Raw genomic sequence first — 26237 nt, 5'->3', positions numbered from 1 at the left:
GATTGTTTCCATGTAAATTACTGGGATTACTATACTGTTGGGGTAATTTGGTCTCCATAACCTAGGGATTACCAGTACAAACATCATTTTAGAAGCAAACACACATTACATCAAATACACAACCCATGAATTAATACAAACAAAATGTGATGTTGCAAAATGTGAACACTGTGACGCTGTGCGGAGAAACAGAGCTGAGGCTGGGTCCAAACGCAGTGTAGCTTTATTAAACAAACTTAAAACAAGACACTAGAAGCAAGAATCGTGAAAGCACCAACGTAACACACATAAATTCAACAACCAACAAAGACAGGGCAGAAACACAGGGCTTAAATCAGGTGAACTAAACAAGATGATAAAACACAGGTGCATGAAATAAACCATAATCAGTCCAGGGAAAAACATGAATGAAACAATAAACTAGGAAGGAGTGCCCCCCAGAGGCTCAAGCGGGCACTCCAGCCGCAGATCGTCACAAACACTAAGATTCAAACGGGTAATGAAAAAGGTATTATTAGTTAACTCCTTCAGTTAACATGAACTAAGAATGAATAATACTTGAAGCATTTGTTAGCCTTAGTTAATGTTAATTTCAACATTTAATAATGCATTATTATATTCAAAAGTTGTGTACTAAAATTATAATGCACTGTGAACGTGTATGAACAATAACGAATCGGTTACCTAACGTAACCTCGGTTCTCTCTAGATGAGGGAACGAGTATTGCGTAAGCTAGCTTACGCTACGGGAAAGATTCATCTTTGCTGAGAAGTTGAAGCCAAAAAATTATTCCATAATTTTGTAATCATTGTCAACGCAGTCTCTTCTGAGGCAGACCATGAGCGGGCTAGCTAGCGGCTCATTGGTTCGCTCAGAGAGAATGCACGAACCTATGGGAGAGCGGCGCTGAGTCCGCGGCCAATGAGCGGACGGCGCTCGCTTACTGCGTCACAGCCCGCCAAAAGGGGCGTGGCTACAGTGTATAAAGGTCGCTCTCCCAGCTCGTTCGTTGATTCTGTAGCATGAAGCGAAACGCTAGTGGCGCAAGCACGGCCGGGAACGCAATACTCGTTCCCTCATCTAGAGAGAACCGAGGTTACGTTAGGTAACCGATTCGTTCTCTTACGAGAGGTTCTCTCGTATTGCGTAAGCTAGCTTACGCTACGGGAACACCTGGTCAACGCCGTGCGCGCTAAGTAACCACTAAGCATCCCAGGGGAACACCGGGGGAATCTATAAGTGGATGAAGATAATACGGCGGCCAGCATAGCGGCCGTTACTATCTAGTGCAAAAACGCCCAAGGCGGCCGGCGAAGGCGGGCCGTGATGTGTAGGCTAATGCATAAGCACATAGGGGAACACAAGGGGTGAGCCGGTTGTGATGGAACTCCCGATAGTGCGGCTTCTATAGGAGGGCTGTGAGTACTAGACCGCCAGAATTATAGCCTGTAAGGCTGGAACTTCCAAGTTGTAAAATCTGACAAGGTGGAGGGGGAGGCCCATCCCGCAGCCACACAAATGTCGTGGATGGAAATCCCGCAGGACCATGCCCACGATGAGGCCATGCCTCTGGTGGAATGAGCCCTGATGCCCAGAGGGCAAGGCAGGTCTTAAGCGGCATAAGCAGAGGCAATCGCGTCTCCTATCCACCTGGATAGGGTCTGTTTCGAGGCGGCTAGTCCCTTAGCGCGGCCACCGAACGACACAAACAGCTGCTCCGAGCGTCTGAACGCGGCAACGCGTGTAGTGTACACTCTGATAGCCCGAACCGGGCAGAGGCGGTCAGCGTCACGTTCGCTATCGGATGCAGGCAGCGCCGATAGAGAGATCACTTGCGCCCTGAAAGGGGTACCAATCGCTATTGGAACATAACCGTGTCTAGGCTTTAGAATGACTATGGAGTCACTCGGTCCAAACTCTAGGCACGCGGCGCTCGAAGACAGCGCGTGAATGTCCCCCACACGTTTTACTGAGGCGAGAGCCGTCAGAAGAACGGTTTTAAACGAGAGGTATTAGCTCCACGGACTCAAGTGGTTCAAACGGTGGGGCTTTCAGAGCTTCTAGAACTATAGAAAGATCCCAGACCGGCACCGTAGGGGGGGGGGGGGGGGCGAGGGGGGTTCATCCTTCTGGCTCCCCTGAGGAAGCGGATGATTAGCTCGTCTTTGCCCAGAGACTGGGCGCGCCGGGGTTCAGCGAACGCCGCGACGGCTGCCACGTAAACCTTAAGAGTGGATGGGGACCTGCCCTGATCCAGCATCTCCTGAAGGAACACTAGCAAAGACGAAACCTCGCACGTCCGTGGGTCCAAATTCATGTCGGTGCACCATTTGGAGAACACAGACCATTTGCAGCATAGAGCTTTCTGGTAGAACCCGCTCTGGCGTGTTAGATCGTGTTCAAAACCCCTTCTGGCAATTCGACGCGTAGTCGTTGGTCACCCATGCATGAAGCGCCCAGCGCTGTGGATGGGGATGCCAGATCGAGCCGCAGGCTTGAGTGAGGAGATCTGCTCTGATTGGAATGGGCCACGGGGCTGTCTGTGACAGCCGCGTTAGCTCCGGGAACCAATCAGATTCTCCCAGCGCGGGGCTATGAGGAGCACCGAGTGGCGTGAGTCCCTGATTCTCTGAATGACCTGCGGTAGCAGAGAAATCGGGGGAAAAGCATAGAGCGGGCGGCGGGGCCAATCCTGGGCTAGCGCGTCCTCGCTCTTTGAAAAGAATATTGGGCAGTGAGCGTTCTCTTCTGACGCGAAAAGATCTATCTCCGCTCTGCCGAATAGGCGCCACAGTGTTGGACTGTTTGAGTGTGCAGGGGCCATTCTCCGGGGGAGACCAGGTTCCTGGACAGCCTGTCTGGACCGTCGTTCAGATGGCCCGGCACGTGTGTCGCTCTGAGCGATAGCAGGTGACTCTGGGACCACAATAGGCTGCGGCGTGTCAGATGAAGAGATTCCTGGATCTGACGCCGCCCTGACGGTTGATGTATGATACCACGGCCATAAAGTCGGAGTGAATCAGGACGTGGTGACCGTTTATGCGCGGGAGGAAGCATAGCAGCGCGTTCTCGACCGCGATCATTTCCAGACAGTTTATGTGTAAGGAACTCTCGTGGCTCGACCACTGGCCGGCGGCCGGTGAGCCCTCGCAACCGCTCCCCAACCCGAGTTGGATGCGTTTGTCGAGATAACTTTCCGGCGAGAGAAGGTTCCCATGGTAACGCCCCTCTGAAACCACTCGCTTACTGCCCATGGCTGCAGTGCAGTGATACATGTCTGAGTAATCCTGATCATCTGGCGGCCCGTCGTCCACTCGTGGTGGGATACGCGGCTCTTTAACCAGAGTTGAAGGGGGCGCATGTGCAGAAGACCCAGCTGTAGCACAGCGGAGGCTGAAGCCATATGACCCAGCATCCTCTGAAGCGATTTCAGGGATGTATGGGTACCCATCTGAAACGAGGCGGCCAGTCGCTGAACACGGCGCGCGCGCTGTGTGGATAAGCGAGCCGTCATCGTGATAGCGTTCAAATCTATTCCAAGGAACGAAATAGTTTGACTGGGCTGGAGAGAGCTCTTTGTCCAGTAGACAGAGAGTCCCAGCGCTTCCAGATGGTAGAGGAGAACTGTGCAGTGCGACAGCAGCTCCGTCTGGGAATCTGCTAGACTCAGCCATTCGTCCAGATAATTCAGTATGCGCAGCCCTTGACTTAGCAGGGGGGTGAGCGCTGTATCCATGCACTTCGTGAACGTACGGGGTGCTAAGGATAGGCCGAACGGGAGCACGGCATACTGATAAACTTGGCCCTCGAAGGCGAAACGTAGGAATGGCCTGTGATGAGGGCTTATCTGGATCTGAAAATATGCGTCTTTTAGGTCTAGAGAGATGAACCAGTCCCCCTGGCGGCCGTGCGCGAGGAGTTTCCTGACTGTGAGCAATTTGAACGGTCTCTAATGAGCGCTTTGTTCAAAGCCCTGAGATCTAAGATCGGCCTGAGGCCGCCGTCTTTCTAGGGAACCAGAAAATAACGGCCGTAAACACCCCGACTCGGTCATAGATGGTGGGACTCTCTCTATAGCGCCCTTCTGCAGTAGCTTGGCTATTTCTAAGCGAAGCGTGTTCATAGCGGGCAGCTGACAGTGGATTCGAGCTGCACGCGCGAGCGTGGCGGGCGGCAACGAAACTGTAATCGATAACCATTCTTTATTATGCTAAAAACCCACGGGGAGATGCCGGGGATGGCTTCCCACGCTTCGTAAGCGGTTGAATGGATATTACGCCCTGATTGCTGCACGTCGCGGGCTGGACACTGTGTGTGGGCACGCTTATAATGTGGGTGGCAACGGGACTTACACTCAGAGAGGAGTTTTATGGGCCGTGTGACAGAGCGGGCAGAGGGGGGACACGCGCACGGGCTCGTGGGCGTGCTTATGTACTCTGCTACTGGAGCGGAAGTGCTCGCTCCGTGAGAATGGGCTCTGTGAGACCCTGGGCATAAGGTGCTTGTGTGTGTACGTGAGCACAGCTTGTGGGCACATTTATTACACTTGAGGCTTTTATGCTCTTTTTGTGAACTCTCTGGGTAGCCGTGAAAACGGCATTTAGACGCTCGCAAGCGGGCAGGGAAACCGGCTTGTTTGTGGCGGTAAACACTACTGCAGTCAGCGGTGAAACGGGGACTAACAGTGGGCGAAGCTTTTACGGCGATCCGGCCGCAGCGGGAGAAAACCCGTCCTTTTCTCAGCTGTGCTAGGCAGACTTCAGTTGAACGGGCCTCAGCGCGATCTTGGGTCGAGGCCCCCTGGAGGAGGCTGTCTGCGGCGGCTGTCTGAGCGAGAGTGAGGGCGGCCGCCCTGTCTACGCTGGGGCTGCTGAGCTTGCTGAGGCAGGCGCTGCTGAGCTTGCTGAGGCGGGCGCTGTTGTGGGGTTCTGGCAGGAGGCTCGTGAGAGCGGCCTGTCGAAGAACTAGAGCGGCGGGGCAAGAACAGATTCATGGCCTGAGTCGCTTTCTGTACCTCGGAGAAGCGGTCAACGATGCCCGTGACGGCAGATCCGAAGAGCCCGGTAGGAGATATAGGCGCGTTGAGGAACAGGGCGCGTTCTGAATCTCCCATATCGGTGAGCGTGAGCCACAAGTGTCTCTCAGTGACAACGAGGGCGGCCATGCATTTTCCCAAGGCTTGTGCGGCGGCTTTAGTGGCGCGAAGGGAAAGCTCCGTCGCGCTTCTCAGATCCGAAAGGATGGGGGGGTTCCTACCGCTGTTCGCCATCTCGCACGAGATGTCGCTCTGGAGCGCCTGGATGGAATGCAGCGCTGAGGCGGCCTGTTCGGCGGCGTCAAAGGCGCGGGCAGCATGGCAGTATAACTCATCTCGGCGGCTCCGTCCACTGAGCGAAGCGGGCCCCTCGGAGCGGATAAGAGCCGAAAGAGGGGCATTCCAGGATTTAGTGAGCTCGAAGTGAAGCTCAGGCAGGAATGGTGCAGCCCGGCTGCAGGCGGGGGCCGGGCGCTGGTTCGGTGGTTGCTCTGGGGGAGGAGACCACTCGAGACCCAGGCGGTGGATGGCCTGCGAAGAGAGGCGCGAAAGTCCCTCCTCGATGCCGGCGCGGGTCCCCGCAGACTCTCTCGTCGATGAGCCGATCGACGACCAATCCTCGCTGTCCGAAGGGTGCAGCGAACAAGAGTCCTTCTCATCCGCGGTGTCGTTGGAGGCGACAGAGCGGCCATGCGGCGGCAACTGTAAGTCCGGCAGGGGCGGAGAGGGAGAGCGGTCGGTGGGCGGCGGCGGCGGCCCACATGGATCCGCAGGGGGCTCCGGCGGCCTCTGGGAGCGGCGTTTCTTCTTCCGCGGCGAAGTGAGAGGCGGCGCGGGAGCGGTTCTGACTGCCTGTAGTCGAGCCCGCAGGGAAGACGGAGGCAGGTCCTCGCAGTGGTCGCATCCTCCGTTGGCGAGGGCGAGCTCTGCGTGTTCCACTCCGAAACAGAGAACGCAGAAGCGGTCTCCTTCCTCGAGTGAAGAGCGGCATGAGCCGCAGGAAATACGAGGCATCTTGAAAAAGACGCTCGGCTCTTTAGGAATATGGAATAGCAAAAAAGGATACGCGTCGGATGGCGCTAGCTTGCTGGGCGGCTGAAGGTGGCAGACGGCCGGCTTCCTCAGACTCCGGAGCTCGCTAGACGGTGCCTTCTCAACGACGGCGGCTTCTTCCCAGGACAGCGGATGCGTGTAGCTCGCTGAAATGAACAGAATCAACGAACGAGCTGGGAGAGCGACCTTTATACACTGTAGCCACGCCCCTTTTGGCGGGCTGTGACGCAGTAAGCGAGCGCCGTCCGCTCATTGGCCGCGGACTCAGCGCCGCTCTCCCATAGGTTCGTGCATTCTCTCTGAGCGAACCAATGAGCCGCTAGCTAGCCCGCTCATGGTCTGCCTCAGAAGAGACTGCGTTGACAATGATTACAAAATTATGGAATAATTTTTTGGCTTCAACTTCTCAGCAAAGATGAATCTTTCCCGTAGCGTAAGCTAGCTTACGCAATACGAGAGAACCTCTCGTAAGAGAACTATACATTGTTCTAACTTTAACAAACTATATTTGAATGAACTAATCTTAAAAAAGATTCATAAATACTGTAAAAAATGCTCATTTTTTAGATCATGTTTTGCTAATACATAAACTAATATTAACAAATGAAACCTAATTAAAGTGTTAACAAACCTGGTTAATTTTAGCTCTTAAACCTTTTCGTAGCACCAACATTAAAGAGGACAAAATGCTTACTTCAGCATTACAGTGAATATAATTTTGTCTAAAAAATAAAAATAAAATAAAAATGAAGAAATCCAAAGGCAAAAAAAACAAGAAAACCAAAATCATTTGTCACCAAATGTTTTGAAGTAGTTGGAAAGTCCTGTTTATGTCAATGTCCCGGTGCTCTCCAAAGTAAATGTGAATGGATTTGTTCCAAAGAGGCAGGAAAGTCAGGAAAAAATACCTTGAGAAAAAAAAAAGTAAAAAAATTTGTTTATAAAACAGATCCAGTCCATTATTAAATTTGGCTCAAATTAATGAAAGTGATAGATATTTTCCCTTTAAAGTTTTACATACACCTTGCAGTATCTGCAAAATGTTAGTAATTTTAGCAATAAGAGGGAACACAAAAATGTATATGTTGTCTTTTTGTTTAGTACTACCCTGATGAAGCAGTTTATTCTGCAAGGTGTAGGCCTACGTAAACTTTTGACTGCTAACTGTTGATGAATGTGTGATGTGATGAATTACCTTACCTCATCAGCGTCACACATAAATTATTGGAAACATGATAAATTTAGCTCCCGAATCTACAGTATATTGCATAGCAACGTTACTATCTGCGATTAAAAAGCACTCATCGCAATATCAACTGCGGTAAAAAAAAATCAATAAGGAAAGCAAAGATATACTTACTTGACTAATTATTTGCAGTATAACACAATAATATCTGTCTGCAAACAGCCAAACGTGGCGCTCCTTTTGTTCTCTTGTTTTCATTTCCTCATGCATCGCGATTGCAGAAACACAACAGCGCATTTTTCAAACTCTAGGGAAGTAGTGCGTCATCATGACGTCTGGCGCATGCGCATTAAACAACGTGTTCATATACAGTATATTTTTATTTCAACTTTTCTGTTTAAGTTGAAGTTGTTCTAACTCTTTGTGTTGTTATATTCTGTAAGTTCACAAAACGCTACTCTTTCAACCAACTAAAAGTCAATATTTTTGTTCAGTGTAGATTGCAATTAAATGTGTTTAATTGACTTTCTCACATATGTAAAGTACCACACATTACTGTTATGCTTAGACTCCTCTCATAAATTACATTTTATTGTCATATATTCTGTAGAAAACTGACAAAAATGTCAACAATAAGTTGTCCTGGATTATACTGTATTGCAAATTTATTGGAAAACACATTCAAAGTGCATTAATGCACACAGTCGATATATTCTAGATTAAACACATTTAAAATAAATGAACTAATTGTTTTTGGACAACACACTTGAGTTGAAATTAAAATGAATTACTTTCCATATTTTCCATTAAAATTATTATTTTATTTAGTATATTAGTCAATTCATCAAAATACATTTCATTTAATAACTTTAAAACACTATAAAATCATAATTATTTAAAATGTAAAACTTAAGTAGACACAATTAAAAAGGGAATTTTTTAAAACATGCACTTAAGTGTGATTAGAAATAATAACATGAAAGTGTACTTTCTTTAACTAAAACTTAAGTAGACATTATTAAAAAATGATTTTTTTAAAAACATGCACTTAGGTGTATTTAGAAATATTGTGATGAAAGTGTACTTTTTTAAGTTAAATTTAATTAGATATTATTACAAAGTGCATTTGTAAAAAGTACACTTAAGCGTGTTTATAAATATGATCACGAAAGTGTACTTTCTATAAGTAAAACTTAATTAGACATTATTACAAAGTGCATTTTTAAAAAGTACACTTAAGTGTGTTTTATAAATATTGTCATGAAAGTGTACTTAGTATACTTTAAGTAAAACTTAATTACATATTATTACAAAGTGCATTTTTAAAAAGTACACTTAAGTGTGTTTATAAATATTGTCATGAAAGTGTACTTACTTTAAGTTAAACTTAATTACATATTATTACAAAGTGCATTTTTAAAAGTGCACTTAAGTGTGTTTATAATAATGTGATGAAAGTGTACTTACTTTAAGTTAAACTTAAGTGGTCTTTAATTGTAATTATATTATATTATCTGCAAGTACACTTTTCAAAAAGTATACTTTCATGAGTTTAAGCACACAAAAGTACACTTTCAATACAATTAACCACACTTCTTTTTCACAAGGGAATGTAAAACAGAAATAATAATAGAATACTATACTAGGGTGATCATATTCATGTCTCAATTTTTTATTATGACAGATAGAAAAAAACCGAATGAAATAATGATAGAAATAATGTCTTCTGTATTAGAAAAATATATAGGCCTAAATAATAAATAACTAAAAGAAATGCCTCCAAATGTAACAAAAAATAGCTCTCAAACTTACAAAAACAAACTAACAAAATCTATTTATATCTTTAGTTTTCATTCTCTTTATCTTGTTTTTCTTCCTCGTCCACCTTGTTTGCCCATCTATATTTTGCTGTAGGACTGATCTTTGCCAGCAGTTTTTGTTTGAAAACCAGGACATTTTCATCACTTAAAAACAGTCAGGACAGGACGTGGAAACAGGACATGTGTAACGCAAAGTTGAGATGTTGCCCAGAGATAAAAACATAGCAGTTGTCGGATGAACAGATGCACGAGAGACGAGAGTTGTCGTATTTCCCCGCGTTTAATAAAACCACTCAAACGTCACACTCGTCCTCCTCATACACGGGGATCGAGCGAGAGAAAACAAACAAACAAACAAACAAACAAACAAACATCTGGTCACAATAGAAAAATAAAATAAAAGAAAGAATACAAAGAGTCGGCAGAGCGGTTCTCTCCTCTCCTCACTTGTCAAAATCTAACTGACATTATGCACACTATGCGCAGTTCTCATCTCAACTCAGATTTCTATAAAGCACAAAGTGACGTTTTACACATGTCCCGGGAAAACAGGACTGTTGGTCACCCTATACTATACTATTATTACAGAAATACTAATATAAATATTATCTTATAGCTCTTTGTGCTCCGAGACCAGCAGCTCAACATTCATCTTGCCCTTCTTCGCCGTATGTGTGCTCGGCAAGACCGTTTTGTGTTTGAGCGCCCTCAAGTTGTGTTTTACTGTAACATCAGAAGTACCAGACACGTGAGCAAACCCGCCGATCTCGTTGGTCGGATAGGTTTTGACGCGGCGCGTCAAACCAAAAAAACGAACCCGAGGCGTTTTTTTTTAAAAATGACGCTTTTACGCGTGGCGTTTTTCGCGTCGGTGTGAACACTCACATTGACATTGGCGCCCATTGTTTAGTCACGAGGCGTTAAACTTCGACGAATATCGCACGCAAAATTCGTCCCGGTGTGAACAGGCCTTCAGGGTAAAGCGCACAGGCTCACAACTGAAGGAATACATATGCTTACAAATCAAATGGTTTGGTAAAGTCACACAAATTAAACATGTCCATGTCCAAACAAGTCCATGTTGCACAAAAATAAACACTGAAGATAATTACTATGTTTTTTGTTTTTGTTTTACAGTGGGTCATAATATATCATATCTTTTAGTTTGTCAGTGCGTTTATTTTTTTTTCTGTGCATTTCTGCACTAACTCAAAACGTGCGTACACCACCTCCTGAGCTGGTGTAGGATTTGAGTGTGCCATACGCCAACGTCCATATTGATAAATCTCTAAGTCACCGTGGTTTTAGGTGTACGCTGGAAATTTGGTGTACGCACTTTTGATAAATGAGGGCCATTGATACTACAACTGCAGTAGGATGTCATCTCAGAAAATGTCTAATGAAACTGCTTTGTTTTTAATGGGGATTTAAAAAAAAAATGGGTGGATTTTTATCATTTTAGGGTGATTGTGTTCACACACTGCCAACACACATTTATATTCAAAAAAAATAAAAAAAATAAAATAAAATTGGATTTGCATAATAGGTGCCATTTTGGCTTTAAAAATTGTATCAGGAGATAAGTATTAGTAGATAAGCTTGGGTACCTATTTGAGAATCAAATGTGGGCGTAATTATTTCAAACCAATTATGTTTGAAAAATCTGACCTAACTCTATACCACAACAGATTTCTAGCATCCCTCCAACCTTAGCCTGGTTCAACCAGACTCTAGTTCATTTCATTTCCACATAGAGTCTGGAACCGCTCCATTGAAAAACGTTTCTTTCCTTGTAGGCGGGTTCACTTTTAAAGTTCAAATCTATTGGATCTGCCCAAAGTCACTCACGATCTGCCATAGCCAATCGCTAACGGGGTGTCGTGAGTGACGTATGTCACGCGCCGAAATGGCTGGAAACAACAAGTCCGAATGATCAGAGGATTATGTTTACAATGGGCTCTATGCACGGCGTTATTTCCGGTGAAGGATTAAGGATGCTCGATAACTTCCGCCGATTATAGAGTCCAATGCAATACCGAGAATTTATATTGAATTTTATACTCCATGGTTATACTAATGAAACGCTAGTCACAAAAACAGATAAAACAGACACCCCTCGTTGTGTTTATGCTTCTTTTTAAAATTATATTAAATAAACATAACTATATATAAAATTACATCTAAACGTATGTACGTTTCGTTTCAAAGACGGGAGGACAGTAAATATTGAAGACTCTGCCATAATCCCGTTTTCTCCGGTTTTCCTCCGCTTTAATCTACACAACCGGAAATGGACGAGCATCCTTACGTCAAATGCGGAACTTATGCGTGCATATATCCCATAGGATTTCAGTCAACGAGCGCCGTAGGTTTTGTTAATCTAGGAACAATTATTAATTCGAAATGTATATTTGACACGAAGGACAGTGATATATTCATTCAATGGTGGAAGCTGTGTCTCATTACAAATACGCCGCTGTGGTCGTTTCTGATCTGCCGCAAATGCTGTGGCAGCTACAGTGAATGATCAGTCTGTCTCTATCTGCAGATGTGTAATAAACAACAATTTTTCATATTACGTCTTATTGTTTCTTAATTACGGTCTTCAAAGTATGTGTTTGTACATTTTTATGTGGCATTTATTTTTTTTAGTAAAACAAATCAACCATTGCCATCTAAAACTGAAAATCAAATATCTTCAAAGTATGGTTTTTCACATTTTTATTTATGACAATTATTTTTTTTTAAATCACAACCAATTTGTATGATTTACAACATGTAAAACTGACACACCAACCTCCTGCACGAGTGCACAAGGGCTCAAAATGTTCTATTCATCACAAGAATCAGTAAATTTACAGTTGGGAATATGAGCGACTGACATGACTCCTGAGCGGATCTTCAACCATAGTTTAGCAGCCAGGACTCGGGGCTTCCGAACACCGCGAACACCAGGCTAAACCGTCCGTCCAAAATGTCACGGTCATCGTGCACGAACTGCCCAGCACAAACTTCCAAACTTTCTGCCTCCTTCACTTGGTCCTCAGTTGTGCAACAAGAGGTTAGACGATAACAAACCGGCTTTAAATTCTGTATATTCGGCAGTTTCTTTTCCAACAACGGACCGAATAGCTTTTCTCACGTCTTTCTCCGCTGCCATTACTGAATTGAAACTGACGCGCTTACATCAACGTCATCTTTCTCAGCCACTCCCTCTATTCGCTGATTGGTCCTACAAAAAATTGGTTTCTGGAAACCTAAGGATATGGAGCGATCCCAGACGTAGTACAGAAGTAAAATGAAATTGAGCGGAAGTGCGTAGGAGGGCGCAGCCAGGCTACTCCAACCTACCCAACTCCTCACTCTTAAATATTTTCTATCCCAACCAGGGATATGGGAGCACTCTGGGTTCGGGCCAAATAGCAAATATATATACTTTTACTATATATGATTATATGTAAGGGTGAACTCGTGAAATGGTTTATTTTATATTTCTGATAAACAAGTAATGGCTTCACATATTTTTTAAACATGTTTTTAAACAGTTTGTTATGTTTGTTACAGAAATGTTATGTCGACAAATGCAGCCTCACTTGTGATCCCCATTCACCTCTGAGATTTAGAAAAACAACCAATTGACCGTCCGCAAAGACCCGCCCCCTTTTAGTTACTGCTTGAATAATAGATACTACAGCCCAGTTGGTGGCGATAATGCACCTTTGCCAATTGCAAGCAAACCACTGGCATTTCAGTGAATACACAGAAGAATACAAACAACCCCATTTCCGTTTCCGGTGCAGAGTAATACTGTACCTCCAATACAAGTCAGCAAATCTCAAGTTAACACTTTAAAATTTTGTTGAAATGTAAAGTGCAATATAAATAAAATATATTATTTTTATTAAGTAAATGGAGTTGGACAAAAACTACGATAAAACCTGTTTGAAAGCATCTTTTTCAGCAATTTTTGTGTGAGCTTATCAGTGAACACCCCAGACCACTTGGTGAGTTTCACGTCTTTGTAAACTAAAGTTTAATAGGAAGGATTGTTCCAGTGCACCTATGCAACTATTGTGGAGGTGGGGGAGTGCAACCACAGAAACTCGGGCCAGCAGCATGTGTCCAAATTTCAGTCTTAACCGTTCTATTTAATCAGAAACGATCATAAAACAGGGCTTCAAGTGTAAAATACCAAACTTGTCCTTTAATGTGTTGTGACAGATCGCTGTAGAGCCTCAGTTAAAGCTGCTCTTGAACTGATCATCTCTTCCTTCTAGTTAATTGATAGAATCAAATAAACATGATTGAACATCAGAGGGATTGTTGTTTCAACCGTGGAAAGATGTCAGTACACATCGCTTTTCAAGTTCAAATCCACCGACGTTAATCTACTAACTCTCCTGACTGCTTTGTTGGACAAAAATGGGCAGATGGCGGATTATGATTGGTCAGATTGCCTGTCAATCAAACTCCCTGCGAAGGGTAAATTGAAAAATTGGTGAGTGGAATTTGCATGCCAAGGCCCTCCCCCATACATATGGGTATATAAGATGAAGGCACTCATCACCCATTGAGCCGGGTGAAACCATACCATGGAAGAATACACATGGGATTACCAGAGGGGAGTTCCAACGTATGGGGCATCTAGCCCAGTACAAGGGCTGACAGAATGGGCATACATCTCAAGTATCACCTGGCGTCAGACAACTCTGCTGTCCCTGACTGCCAGAGGATGTTTGGAGGAACTCAATCCAGGGTTTGCCAACTTGGGATCTTACATGGAGAGCTTAGAAAGTGCTTGTATCCCCCTTTAGAAGGGAATAGTGCTGTAAGCAAGACACCAAGCCAGCCCTCCCGCACTTTACCCGTGTGTACCCTGCACAAGGGATGAAACCTGCTCAACCCGGAGGGTGTAGAAGGTGTGAGGTGTCACCCAGCCCGCAGCTCTGCATATGTCTGCCAGAACAAGTGCCAATGCCTGGAGGAGGCAATACTCCTAGTGAGTGGTACACGTAAATATGCAGGGCTCGAACGGGACACAGCAACGCAAGGGCTGTGTCAAGGGGGTGCCTTGGACAAGGAGTAAAAAGAGCTGTTGTGAGTCCGCACGATTGAGGTCGCCCGGAATGTGAATGGCGCAACGGCTGAAACAGGCGCAGAGTGACTGCCAGTTCCCAATGGAAGTGCACAACAACTGCATGCTCCACCTGAGGAATATCCACGTACCCCCGGCGGCCCCACCATCAAGGGTTGGGAGAGTGGAGGAGGCTGCGAAGCAGCTTCAAGCTGTGAAAGTTTCCTTTCACGACTTCTGATCCTCCTTGTGCATCTATGGGAAGAAAATACTGGTGCAAGACTCGGCTATGAAGCATGTGCTACATCCAGGAACCCATCATCCAACCGTGAGTGCTCAGGAGTCTGATGCCTGCGGCACGGGAAAACATGGCCGTCAACTCATAAATCCAGAAGGGGGAAGCTCAGCTTCATCTTCCTCTCCAGAGGACAGTAGCCCACTATCCAAGCAGTTATCGACATCCGTTCCTCACCCAGAACACCAAATGACTCGTGTCCCCCTGAGAAGGACCCGTGCCCTGCCCTCATCCGGCAGCTCGATGACACACAACACGCTGAAAGTGTTCCAACTGTAAACCACAGGCTCCCAGAGTGTTAACCACTGGAACCCTCTGCAGTGCAGAGGAACCAGGCTGGGTAACAACAGAGGAAACTCTACCATTTACAAGGAAGGAGAGTCACGATCGCAGTGTCGACATAGTCATGTTCTTGCAATGACATGAACCATCCAAGAGCGCTGTCTCAGCATGCTTATTGCCCAGACATGTAATTCAAAGATCACGGCTGTCAGATTAGAGAAGAGGAATTTCCATCCAGAAACACACGGACGGAAAGGCATCATTAAAAAGACACTCCCCACCCTTACTTGCTCTTTTAGGAAAAACTGCTCTTTAAGATGAAACGCCCAGGGGGAATCGATCCTCTTATCTGTGCGCACACTGTGGCTTTCAGCAAGAGGTTTTCTTGAGCTCTTTTGTGAATATGGGGCAGCAGTGGCTCAGTGGTTCATGTGGATTGTCTACAAACCAAAAGGTTGGTGGTTCAATCCTCGGTTCCACCTGACCAAGTGTCGAGGTGTCCATGAGCAAGACACCTAACCCCAGCTGCTCCCGACGAGCTGGATGGCTCCTTGCATGGCTGACACCGCGGTCAGTGTATGAATGTGTGTGTGAATGGGTGAATGTGAGGCAATATGTAAAGCGCTTTGGCCTAATGCTACATTCACACCGGACGCGCGTCAAATTCGCGCCTGACGCGTCTAGTTTGACGCTTGACCACTTTGTGTTAATTGGTCGTGTCAAGAGCGAAACTGGCGCGTGTAAAAACAAAACTTTGAAGCGAAATTTACGCGCGTCAGAATCGAAATCCGCTGGCGGCCATTGTTTTTATGTCGACCGAGCATTCATCAAGAGAGTTACCGCTCTGTATTAACTCTGGAGACCAGAACAGCGGCGTGGGGATCATCGTCGCCGTATATTTGTGTCCACCGGACCCTTCGGAGCCGAACCGTTTGGCGAGTTTCACCATTTGCTCGCTACAGGAGCTGCGCTGGATGACGGCCGCTGTCAGCGGTACTTCCGCCTGTCACGCGCCCAGTTTGATGACATGTTGTCCCGCATCGGAGCGAGGATCACCCTCGCCCTCATCCATCTAATCTAGTTGTCATTTATTTTTGTTTTGATGATAAATAGAGCCAGCCTTCAAAAGTTATTAACCTGTCCTGTGATTTTTTTTTCTCTCCCTCACGTTCAGACACGAATTTATGCACATATGTTGATTGTCTTTACAACATAATACTATTTCATATAATCTAGCTATGGAATGAATAACATTCAATACAAAATGAACATGTCTCGTATATAGAAATAATGTTTTAAGTGATAAAACATTTGCTTTGTTGTGCATAATCCCACCATTTAGTCATATTAACAAAATAATTTATTGAAGCATCCAGACACTTCACCACGTGAGCAAGCAGCTAGGCTCCTGATTGGTTAACGTGGCGCGAATTCATGCCAAAGTTCAGATTTTTCAACTTGGGCGGCAGACGCGAATTCGCATCAAACGCCTGAATGCACAAATGGCACTAACTGAATCATACGCGCTTAACGCGCCAGACGCTCAATTCGCACCATTCGCGCGAACTTGATGCGCGAATGAGGCGTATTCGCGTCTTCCGCGCCGCGCTCCACGCCTCATTCGCGCCGCAGGAATTTTTCACGCGCGTAAAGCGTCTTTGCATTGACTCAACATTGAAATCATTCGCGCCTGATGCCCTATTCGCGTCCGGTGTGAATGTAGCATAATGGTCTATGAAAGCGCTATATAAATGCAGTCCATTTACCATTTACCATTTATATACCCATATGTACGAGGGAGTGGCTTGTAATGCAAATTCTACTCCGCAATTCACCAAGGTGATTAGGGCTCCTAAGTGAGACCCCATTTGTCAGTCTACATAATGTGTTTAGCCTCTTTCCTTTGAAAACAGGCCTTGCCTTAAAGCCACACTGTGGAACTTTAGGTGCTCGACCTGTAACTTTCACGTCTAGCGTCCCTAGAGGCCACAAGCTCTGCAGCACTGTCTCAAATTAAAGTCAACAAACAGTCAACCGGTCAGCCTCCCGTGTCTTTAGATTGTGTGTGCTTGCAGTGTTTGAGGCGGGCCGGGCAGCCTTACCGCGCTCGATTCCCTTATAGCAGTCTGCTGAGAGAGAGCGAGTCAGGTGAGCCTCGTGGGGCTTATCATGTCTGTGAGTGAATGTGGGCGCGGGACAGCGGGCACATTCACTGCACTGAAAACACAGTCGGCCTGAGCTGACTGTATGTGTTTTGGTTTATTTTTACAGAAACCGTGGGACATGTGGTGTGTTTGTGGGTACTACTGAGTCGTGGGCACGTTCACTACATTTAATGTAACGTTATATTTGACATGAGTCGATTTTATTTGTTCGAGCCCTGTACTGAGGTGGGCTGTGTTTGTGTGTAGAAATGAACACTGAGCTGTTGGCATTTTATTACACTCATAACACCATTGGCTGTGGCCGGAATGCCAGAAAATACTACACTGCTTATATGAATTTGTCTGGGTTACCTTGGAAACAGCATTTGTGTTCAGGCAAGCATCAGCATCGGTCGAGCACCCTTCCTCTTTTAGCTTACACCAGCGAGCGAAGCGAAAGCTGGACCAATGTTAATTCTCGTCCTGGCTTTTAATTTGTCACTCTCCCCTTTTCTTTTTTTAGTTTCCTCTGATAAAACCGTTGCCTTCTTCCTTGTAGCTGTTGTTCGGCCATGACGAAAACATACAGACGGCAATCAAACGCAAGTTGAGCATTAACGTCAGAATCTGAGGAAGTTGTGGGTGGTGGGGGAAGTGACGTATGCCGAAAAGCAGTCAAATTTTGTAGTTCTTTTTGTGCTCGGGTTCCTACCCGAAACCCGAAAGTACAAAGTGCTAGTATTTAAAAGCGATACAGACACCTTCAGGCTACGGCAGACGTGTCATTCAACCTATAAGTCGATGTACCATCTCAATGGGTTTTGGTAATATATTATAAACGTTGAAAAATTCCAAAGTGTGGCTTTAAAAATGCTAAAAGGTAAAATAAAAGAAAACATAAATAAATAATTTGTATATTTTCTAGACTTCTCCATATCCTCTTATTCTGTCTCTGGAGAACCACTGCTGTGTGGAGCAGCAGACAATGATGTCCCAACTGCTGCAGTCAATTCTGGGAGACAAACTGCTGACCAAACCTCTCAATGACGAGCCGCTTCAGCGGCTTCCATCACCAGAGGTGAGCCTTTCCTTAAAAGAGTTTTCATGAAAAAACAGTTAACCCTCATTTTATACTTGGGGTCAATATGACCCCAATCGACTTTTCCGAAGTAAATAAACATGGTTCCCTTGATCTCAGATGCATAAAATTTTGTGACTTTTTCTACATTATCTATCTATACACACACAAAAAAACTGGGCTTGATTCGGTTGTTCTAAAGGTATGTAAAAAAAAAAGTCACACTCATTGCATTTTGGGGTCAATATGACCCCAATTGAAATAAATGGGAAAATCGAAAAAAATGTGTTTTTTATTTTTCATTTGTAAAAAAAAATCACTTAATCCAGAATAGATCAGAAAATTTCTATACCGCAATGAAGTACTGGTACTAGAGCACAAATTCAATGTGGAACGAACATGATAACATGCACACACACGTGTACACACACATAAACACACACACTGGTGTGACTACAATAGAAAGCAGTTTTATAGAAACTGGCAAATAAAATCAATAATTCCAGCATAAATCTGAAAATTCTCACACATAAATGAAGGTCTGGTAGTAGATCACTAATACAATGTGGAATGAACATTATCACACACTCATGTGCACACACACAGACACAAATACACACAGAGATAGAGGTTTGACTGCAATAGGGAGCATTTTTATAGAAATTGGGAAATAAAATCAATAATTTCTGCATAAATCTAAAAAAAATCACACTCAAATGAAGGTATGGTATGAGAGCACAAATGCAATGAAAATGAAATGAAAAGAACATGACTACACACATATCACACACACATACACACACACACAGAGACACACACAAACATACAGGTGTGACTGCAAAAGAGACCATTTTTATTGAAATTGGCCCCCAAAAAAATAATAGTAGTTCCAGCATAAATCTAAAAATGTTCACATAAAAATGAAGGCCTGGCATTGGAGCAAAAAAACAATGTGGAATGATCATGATTACACACACACATGCATGCGTGCGCACACAAACACACACAGACACACAGGTGTGTTTACTCTTTACTCTTTACTATTCCTATCCGCCTATAGCTGTTTGTTTTTTTGTTTTTATTTACCTTTTAAAAATTAATTTCTTATTCTAAAGTTAATCATTTGATGCATTTTGATTATTGAAATAATATGTAATTGCAATTAAGTATTTTCTTTTAGTGGCAACTAATGTGGCATTATTGCAAATTTATTTGGGATTACTGCAAATTTATAAAACATTATTGCAATAACAAGATACTTAAAAATACCCCGAACAACAACAAAAATAATTGTAAACTTTGACAAAATACTGATTTAATGTATTTTAAATGTTTAAATATATATATATTCATAACAAAAGCTGTTATAAGAGCAGTAAGTCACATTTAGAAAAATGAATGGATTTCAATGGGGCCTCTGCTGGAAGTATATGGTAATTACACTTTCTGGCTAAAACTATATTATCTACAAAAAAACATCTTACCAGCAGATGGCAGAATTATGCATCAGACACCTAGATCAATATCCAGAAACAACTCATATTTAAATTTGATCATCATTAATGTGTTTTTTTTCATAAAAATGTAATATTTCATATTTATGCTAATGCTGTAGTTGAGGAATTCTGCAGTAAATAGGTACAAAAGTACTTCATATCCCCCAAAACACAGCATAAAAATATAGATGAGAAGTAACTGAAAAAAATGATATATAATTTGTATTATTAAAATGTATATTTTTTTGTACAAAAGCTCTGTGCATCTTTGGGGTCATATAGACCCCAAAATGCAATTAGTGTAAACAGGAAAGAAATATAATAGTAGGGTTAAAGCAGTCTATCTGTAATGTTTTGAATTTTATGCAAAAGACAATGCTTGATTGTCATAACAATTCTTCTATATAGGTTAACTGTTAATATATCTGAGCATATGCCTTGTAATTTTTAACACCTCTAATCTGTAAGAATACATAGATTTCATTGACAGTAGATGAATAGCTATCCACAAAGTGCTTTTGAATTCTTTGTGTAGACTCTATTGAAATTTGTTGGTCTCATTTTACCTTTAATGTCAAGTCAAGCCACCTTTATTTATATAACACTTTTTACAATACATATATAAAGCAGCCTTACAGTAATAACTACAAAATAATGCAACAAAGATTTCTGCTGTACAGCAGATCTAGAAGAAAATAGCGTCATAGTCCAGCTAACAACAAAAATTAACCATCACAAAAATTAACCATCACTGAACTTACTTAAGCTGGACTATGACGCTATTTTCTTATATATAAGTGTATATATAGCCACACTGGAGAAAACAATGATGTTATCATCCAACTCTGTTCAGTTCTCACATAATAGTGTCAACACAGGTAGATCAATAATATTGTTGAATATAGATACAGTCGGTTGGTCTGGGAACGCCCACGGGAACGCCCCGTCACGTGGTGTGAATTTAGCCCGTGGGGGAAAACATTGCCTTGGCGCTCATTGAAATACATGGGACAATCATGCCGAAGAGTTGCGGTGTCGTTTTCTGTACCACCAATAAACAAACAAATTATAAATTGAAGTTCTACAGCCTTTCTTACATACATACAGAACCGGATAGGAGGACAAAATGGCAAAATTAATCATATCTTATTAGATTAGGCTACTGCGTGAGTAGATCTGTGTGATATAGTAGCCTAGTAGATGTTTTAACTCGTATTAGGCAGTGGGCCAGATTTCTCTGACGTTACAGCCCTTACGAAAAAGAACTATAGTAATCCTATGGCTATTAGTATTCTATAGTAGTGTATAATACTTCTGTGATGTTCATTAATACCTATACTTCTAGGCTATGTCCCAAAATACTATAGTATTCCTATAGGATTAACGTTACTATAATATTTTGTCCTAAAATACTACAAGATTCCTTTAGTTGTTTTTCATAAGGGATGTTATTAGCGTTATCAGCTGAAGGTTATCAGACTGCAGTCTGTGAGAATTCGGATAACTGTCAGCAAAGTCCCTCTGCAACTTCGTAGCGACTACTAATGATGATCACCGTTTTACAAAAGGATTAATAGTTTGGAGTGAAGCATACGTACAATTGGTAAGTGACATGGTTTTATGGACTTATAGTAACTTATACGCAAGTTGATTGAGTTACAGGCTTGTGTTGCCGGTAGCTTCCGCGATGTCTTACCTGAAGATTCAACCAGATATAATAGTCTGGAAACGACACCTCCGGCCATTTGGTTGGGTCATTGACCCAGTTTTTAATTAAATAAGGGCAATCATAACCTATTACAGTTCATTTTGCAATGTACCGTTGCCGGTCGGCAGGCATAAATGACTCGCAATATGACATTTTTGTCATTCAAATACATAGGATGGTCGCGCTGCTTTCCCCCACACCGACCACGCCCCCCAACTATGACGCGTTGCTGACTGTATCTATTAAGTATCCCCAACTAAGCAAGTCAAAAGCCAAAGGTGACAGTGGCAAGGAACTAAAACACCGTCAGGTGATAGAATGGAGAAATTAGCAAGTGCTATTTCTGCTATCATAGAATTCCATGTTCAACACCAGGGCCTTACCTGTATCTGGAGCCCCAGTGCAGGTTGTTGCTGTAGGGCTTCCTCGATTGAAATCGCGGTTCTGGGGGTGTGGGTGGGGCATGGATGGGATGGATGGGTACCCCTCGGGTTTAAATAGCAAAGGCCCCCTGAAAGACAGGGGCCCTGAGCAATGTAACCACCTTTCATCCCTCTAGTGATGATTCTGCTTAACAATAACCAAGTGAAATAATATTATAATGCTAAAATGTAGATGTGTGGTAGATAAAAAAAAGATTTTTAGATATCTTTTTTTATGGCAGGACCTAAAAGGGAAGATCTTGATAAAAGCAAAGAAGATCAAAGTGAAGCAGGACAGCTCCAGCTCTGACTCAAGCTCCTCAGATGATGAATCTAAAGCTGAAAGCAAGCCTAAAGCACGGAAGGTCAGCGTCTGTATTTTTGCTACTTGCTTTGTGCAAATATTAGGGGTGTAACAATATATCGTGTCACAATATATCACAATACAAAAATACACCAATATGTATCGTGGATAGTGACAATATGTATTGTGTTTAATTCACCCAAAATAAAAATTACTGTGCGTGAAAAATTCAAGTTTTTTTTGCAAGATTGCAAACAACACTGGTCCAGAAGCACTTCCTGTTTCATTTTTTTAACACTACATAAAAGCTGGGATAAAATACAACCAACAGAACATAAAGACTGAATCAAAAAGTTAAATAAACATCTTTAAGATGTTTTCTTTACATGTGAAATAAAGAAAACAGCTACAAACTGAAACAGGAAGTGTTTCTGGACCAGTGTTGTTTACATCTTGCAAAACTGTCTATATAAAATATTAAATATAATGTATAATAATGCAATTGAGGAATATTTGTGGGTCCTCCTGATAATGCCAAATATCTTATGTTGCCAGTAAAAAGTTTTTTTTTAAAAGATAAAGTAAAAAGAATATTATTTTTAAATATATCTGTAAGTGACAGAGTGGAAGTGTATTCTGAAATAATTCTGCATTTTCAGCTTCAGAATCATGACTATTTTTCTGTGCATTGGATTACCAGCACCAAGTCCAAGCCTATTCATTTCCACACCCTATGTAATACCAAATTTAGCATTTTAATCAACAGTAAATTTTTTTAAACATTTTACTAAATGTCATACCATATACCATTTTACCATATACCATGGTATACCATCGCAATAAGTTCAGTATTGTGATATGTATCGAATCGTGGCATAAGGTATCGTTTCACCCCTAGTATACATGTTTCTACTTGCATTTGCATGTAAGCTAACTTATATAGTAGGATCTAGTAAGATTTTTTTATGTTTTTGAAAGTAGTCTCTTATGCTCACCAAGGCTGCATTTATTTGATCAAAAATACAGTAAAACAGTAATTTTGTGAAACATTATTACAATTGATATAGCTGTTTTCTATTTTCCATCTAATTTAAAGGGGTCATGAACTGGCTTTTTAAATGTTATTATATTGTTGTCTGAGGTCAACTTATAACGTTCGCTTGGTTTTTGCATTCAAAAACATCAAAATGAACAAGTAATAGGCTATTTTGTACCCTGGTTGTGAGCCTTCCTGAAAAACAGTCGGTTTTTATGGGCATGTCGCACTGAAGACTTGGAAGTAAACACCCACTGCTGTGAGTGGATAACAGTTTTGCATATTATAATGAGTTTAACTCACCCGTCGGTGCACATGGGGGAAAACGTCCTATGTTGTAAAATGGCAACCGGATTCGCCCATACATGTTCAACCCAGAGTCCGTGTGTTGCACAATATTCCTGTCAGATCCAATATAGACGGCACAGCACCGTTCTTTACTCTTAATCGGTCTGCTAATCCAGTCTTGTTGACAAAACAATCCTCAGTGAAATGAAGCGAACAGACGACGATGTTTTACCTCATCAGCTGGAACGTCATTAAAAATAAATTTTATCCATGCAGTCCTATTGGAATCCACAGGAAGCTTATGCAGCGACTGTCTTGCACAACCAGGCACTGCACAGTATTGCTCGGTAGCGATCCAGTTTGTCATCACGAGGTAAGCATGTACATGTATGATACTTATGTGTTTAATGCGCGAATCGGTGGGCGGGGCTAAACCTGCCGTGGTGAAGCAGGCGTTGATCATCTTCTGTGGGGGTGGTGTTTTATCCTCTTTGTCGTCATAGTTCCCCACTTTTAAAAACGAGTCGTTTTTAGAGGCTGTGTCAATAAAAGCTTTTACTGGACTAACAAGGACGTTTTCAGTTCTGAAACTTACAGGATATTCTTATAATATGATGACCTCTTAGATGTCAAAAGCTCAAGGAAAATTTGATTTCTCAGTTCATCACCCCTTTAAAGTGGTATGGCAAACCTATATTTTCAGCTGCCATTACTCCTGTCTTCAGTATCACATGATCATTCAGAAATCATTCTGATTTGGTCCTTTAGAAATAGTTCTGATTTGGTGCTCAAATATTTCTTATGCATGTTGAAAACCGGGGCAAGTTGCAAAAGCCACTATGTGAAAGACTGTGGGCCCTATTTTAACGATCTGAAACGCAAGTGTCAAAGCGCAACTAACTTTGTGGGTGGATCCCGGCGCTGTTGCTATTTTCCCAGCGGGATAAATGCCTCTTGCGCCTGGCGCAAATCTAAAAGGGGTTGGTCTGAAATAGCTTCATTATTCATAGGTGTGGTTTGAGCGTAACATGAAATAAACCAATCAGAGCGTCATCCAACATACCCTTTAAAAGCAGGTACGCATGTTGCATGACGGATTGTTATTATAACGGAGGATTTACCAGGTGCGCGCCAGGAGCGTTCACAGCCGATGAGACCGACGTTCTTGTCAGGGCCGTAAAAGATAGAGAAATTACATTGTATGGGGATGGGAGAAACCACCCAAATCAGCGTCGGTTAAACATTATATACATATTTCTTGCCACTATACTATTGTGCAAACAGATCTGATCCTTTAGTACTACATTCAGCCATAAAAAATGGCCAATTAAGGTTTTTTCATCTTCATGTAAATCACAATTGATTTCCCTCAAGTGTTAATATTTTTCCTTGTTATAATGTATGATTTGCAAAAATAAAAACTGCTGCATCAGTGTTGATGAGAGAATCAAAGTGTATGCGCTTTGTGCACCCGCTACATTATGGCCAAGCATGCACGCTTAAAATAGCATTATGAACAACGCGCAACGCGCCACTGACTTTAGACCAGGATTTTTCTGGTCAGTGGCGCAATTGTTTTCTGGAAGTGTAAAATAGCACCAGGGAATGTTTGCGCCGAAACACGCCTCTTTTTTGCGCCGATCCGCCCTGGGAGCGCAAGTTTATTTCCTAGTTTATCGACAAGCGTCTGTGGAGGGGAAAAGCCCGCTTTGCGCAGCTGCAAAATAGGAATGAGACATGTGTTAGTGTATAAAGTCATTTGCGCCAGGTGCAAGATAGAGCCCTGTGTCTTAAAAGGTTAGTTCATCCAAAAATAAAAATCATTTTAATAATTACTCCCTCTCATGTTGTTCCAAACCCAACATGAACTTTCGTTCATCTTCTGAACACAAATGAAGATTTTTTTGATGAAACCTGAGAGCTTTCTGTCCCTCGAAAGAAAGCTTCGTGACACGTTTACGCTTCAAAATAAATTATAAAGAAATCGTAAAAATAATATATATGAATTTAGTGGTTTAGTCCAAAAGTTTCTGAAGAGACAATAGATCACTTTATATGATGAACAGATTGTCACCGAATGGTGTAATAGTAAAGCGAGGATTAAATGCAGTCACAATGGATATATTAATAAGAGGTAATAATAAAACTAAACTGCAAACAAAAACTCCCCATGGGGGGAAACAAGACAGGCATCTGGTATAACAGACAATGAACCAGCACAAGTGTACAAACACTGGAAGAATAAATAGGAAAGCAAAAAAAAGAGGGTAACGAAGGAAGGCAGGTGGCAAATTTATCAAAAATCGGGTAACAAGATGAGAGGGACTAGACAACAGGACATGGCACAAGGAAACACCTGACAAGCCATGTGCTCACAACAAACAGGACTATACACAAACACATAATAATAATAATAATAATTCATCACATTTATATAGCGCCTTTCTGGACACTCAAAGCGCTTCACATAGAGGGGGGAATCTCCTCAACCACCACCAGTGTGCAGCATCCACCTGGATGATGTGACGGCTGCCATAGTGCGCCAGAACGCTCACCACACACCAGCTTACTGGTGGAGAGGAGACAGTGATGAAGCCAATTGGTATATATGGGGATGATTAGGAGGCCATGATGGACAGAGACCACTGGGCAAATTTGGCCAGGATGCCGGGGTTACACCCCTACTCTTTCGAAAGACATCCTGGGATTTTTATTGACCACAGAGAGTCAGGACCTCGGTTTAACGTCTCATCCGAAGGCTCTTTGACAGTATAGTATCCCCATTACTATACTGGGGCGTTAGGACCCACACAGACCACAGGGTGAGCACCCCCTGCTGGCCTCACTAACACCTCTTCCAGCACTTACATGACGCGATCCTACGGCGTCATCTAACTGACGCTAAAGGAACGCCTTTAGCGCTTTAGGCGTCAGTTAGAGGACGCGGTTAGGTTTAGGTGTGGGGTGGGGGTAGGGTACACGCGATCCTAGGGCGTCATCTAACTGACGCTAAAG

The 26237-nt window shown here is 43.0% G+C and overlaps 1 protein-coding gene across 4 annotated transcripts in view; it reads left to right on the top strand.

The window, feature by feature from the left end:
* plcd3b (phospholipase C, delta 3b) overlaps positions 1 to 26237 on the top strand; it is a 141124-nt gene that overhangs the window by 14018 nt on the left and 100869 nt on the right. For all 4 annotated transcript variants that reach the window (XM_039691160.2, XM_089121884.1, XM_039691159.2 and 1 more), the window contains 2 exons: positions 17816 to 17968; positions 21837 to 21959. In XM_039691160.2, coding sequence (XP_039547094.2) covers positions 17816 to 17968; positions 21837 to 21959 — 276 coding nt within the window. The remainder of the gene's footprint in view (positions 1 to 17815; positions 17969 to 21836; positions 21960 to 26237) is intronic.

Source organism: Pimephales promelas, chromosome 17, assembly GCF_988280905.1.
Source record: "Pimephales promelas chromosome 17, fPimPro1.hap1.1, whole genome shotgun sequence".
NCBI classification, from domain to species: domain Eukaryota; kingdom Metazoa; phylum Chordata; class Actinopteri; order Cypriniformes; family Leuciscidae; genus Pimephales; species Pimephales promelas.
Note: the sequence above shows the minus strand (reverse complement) of the source record. Positions and strands in the feature narration are given on the sequence as shown.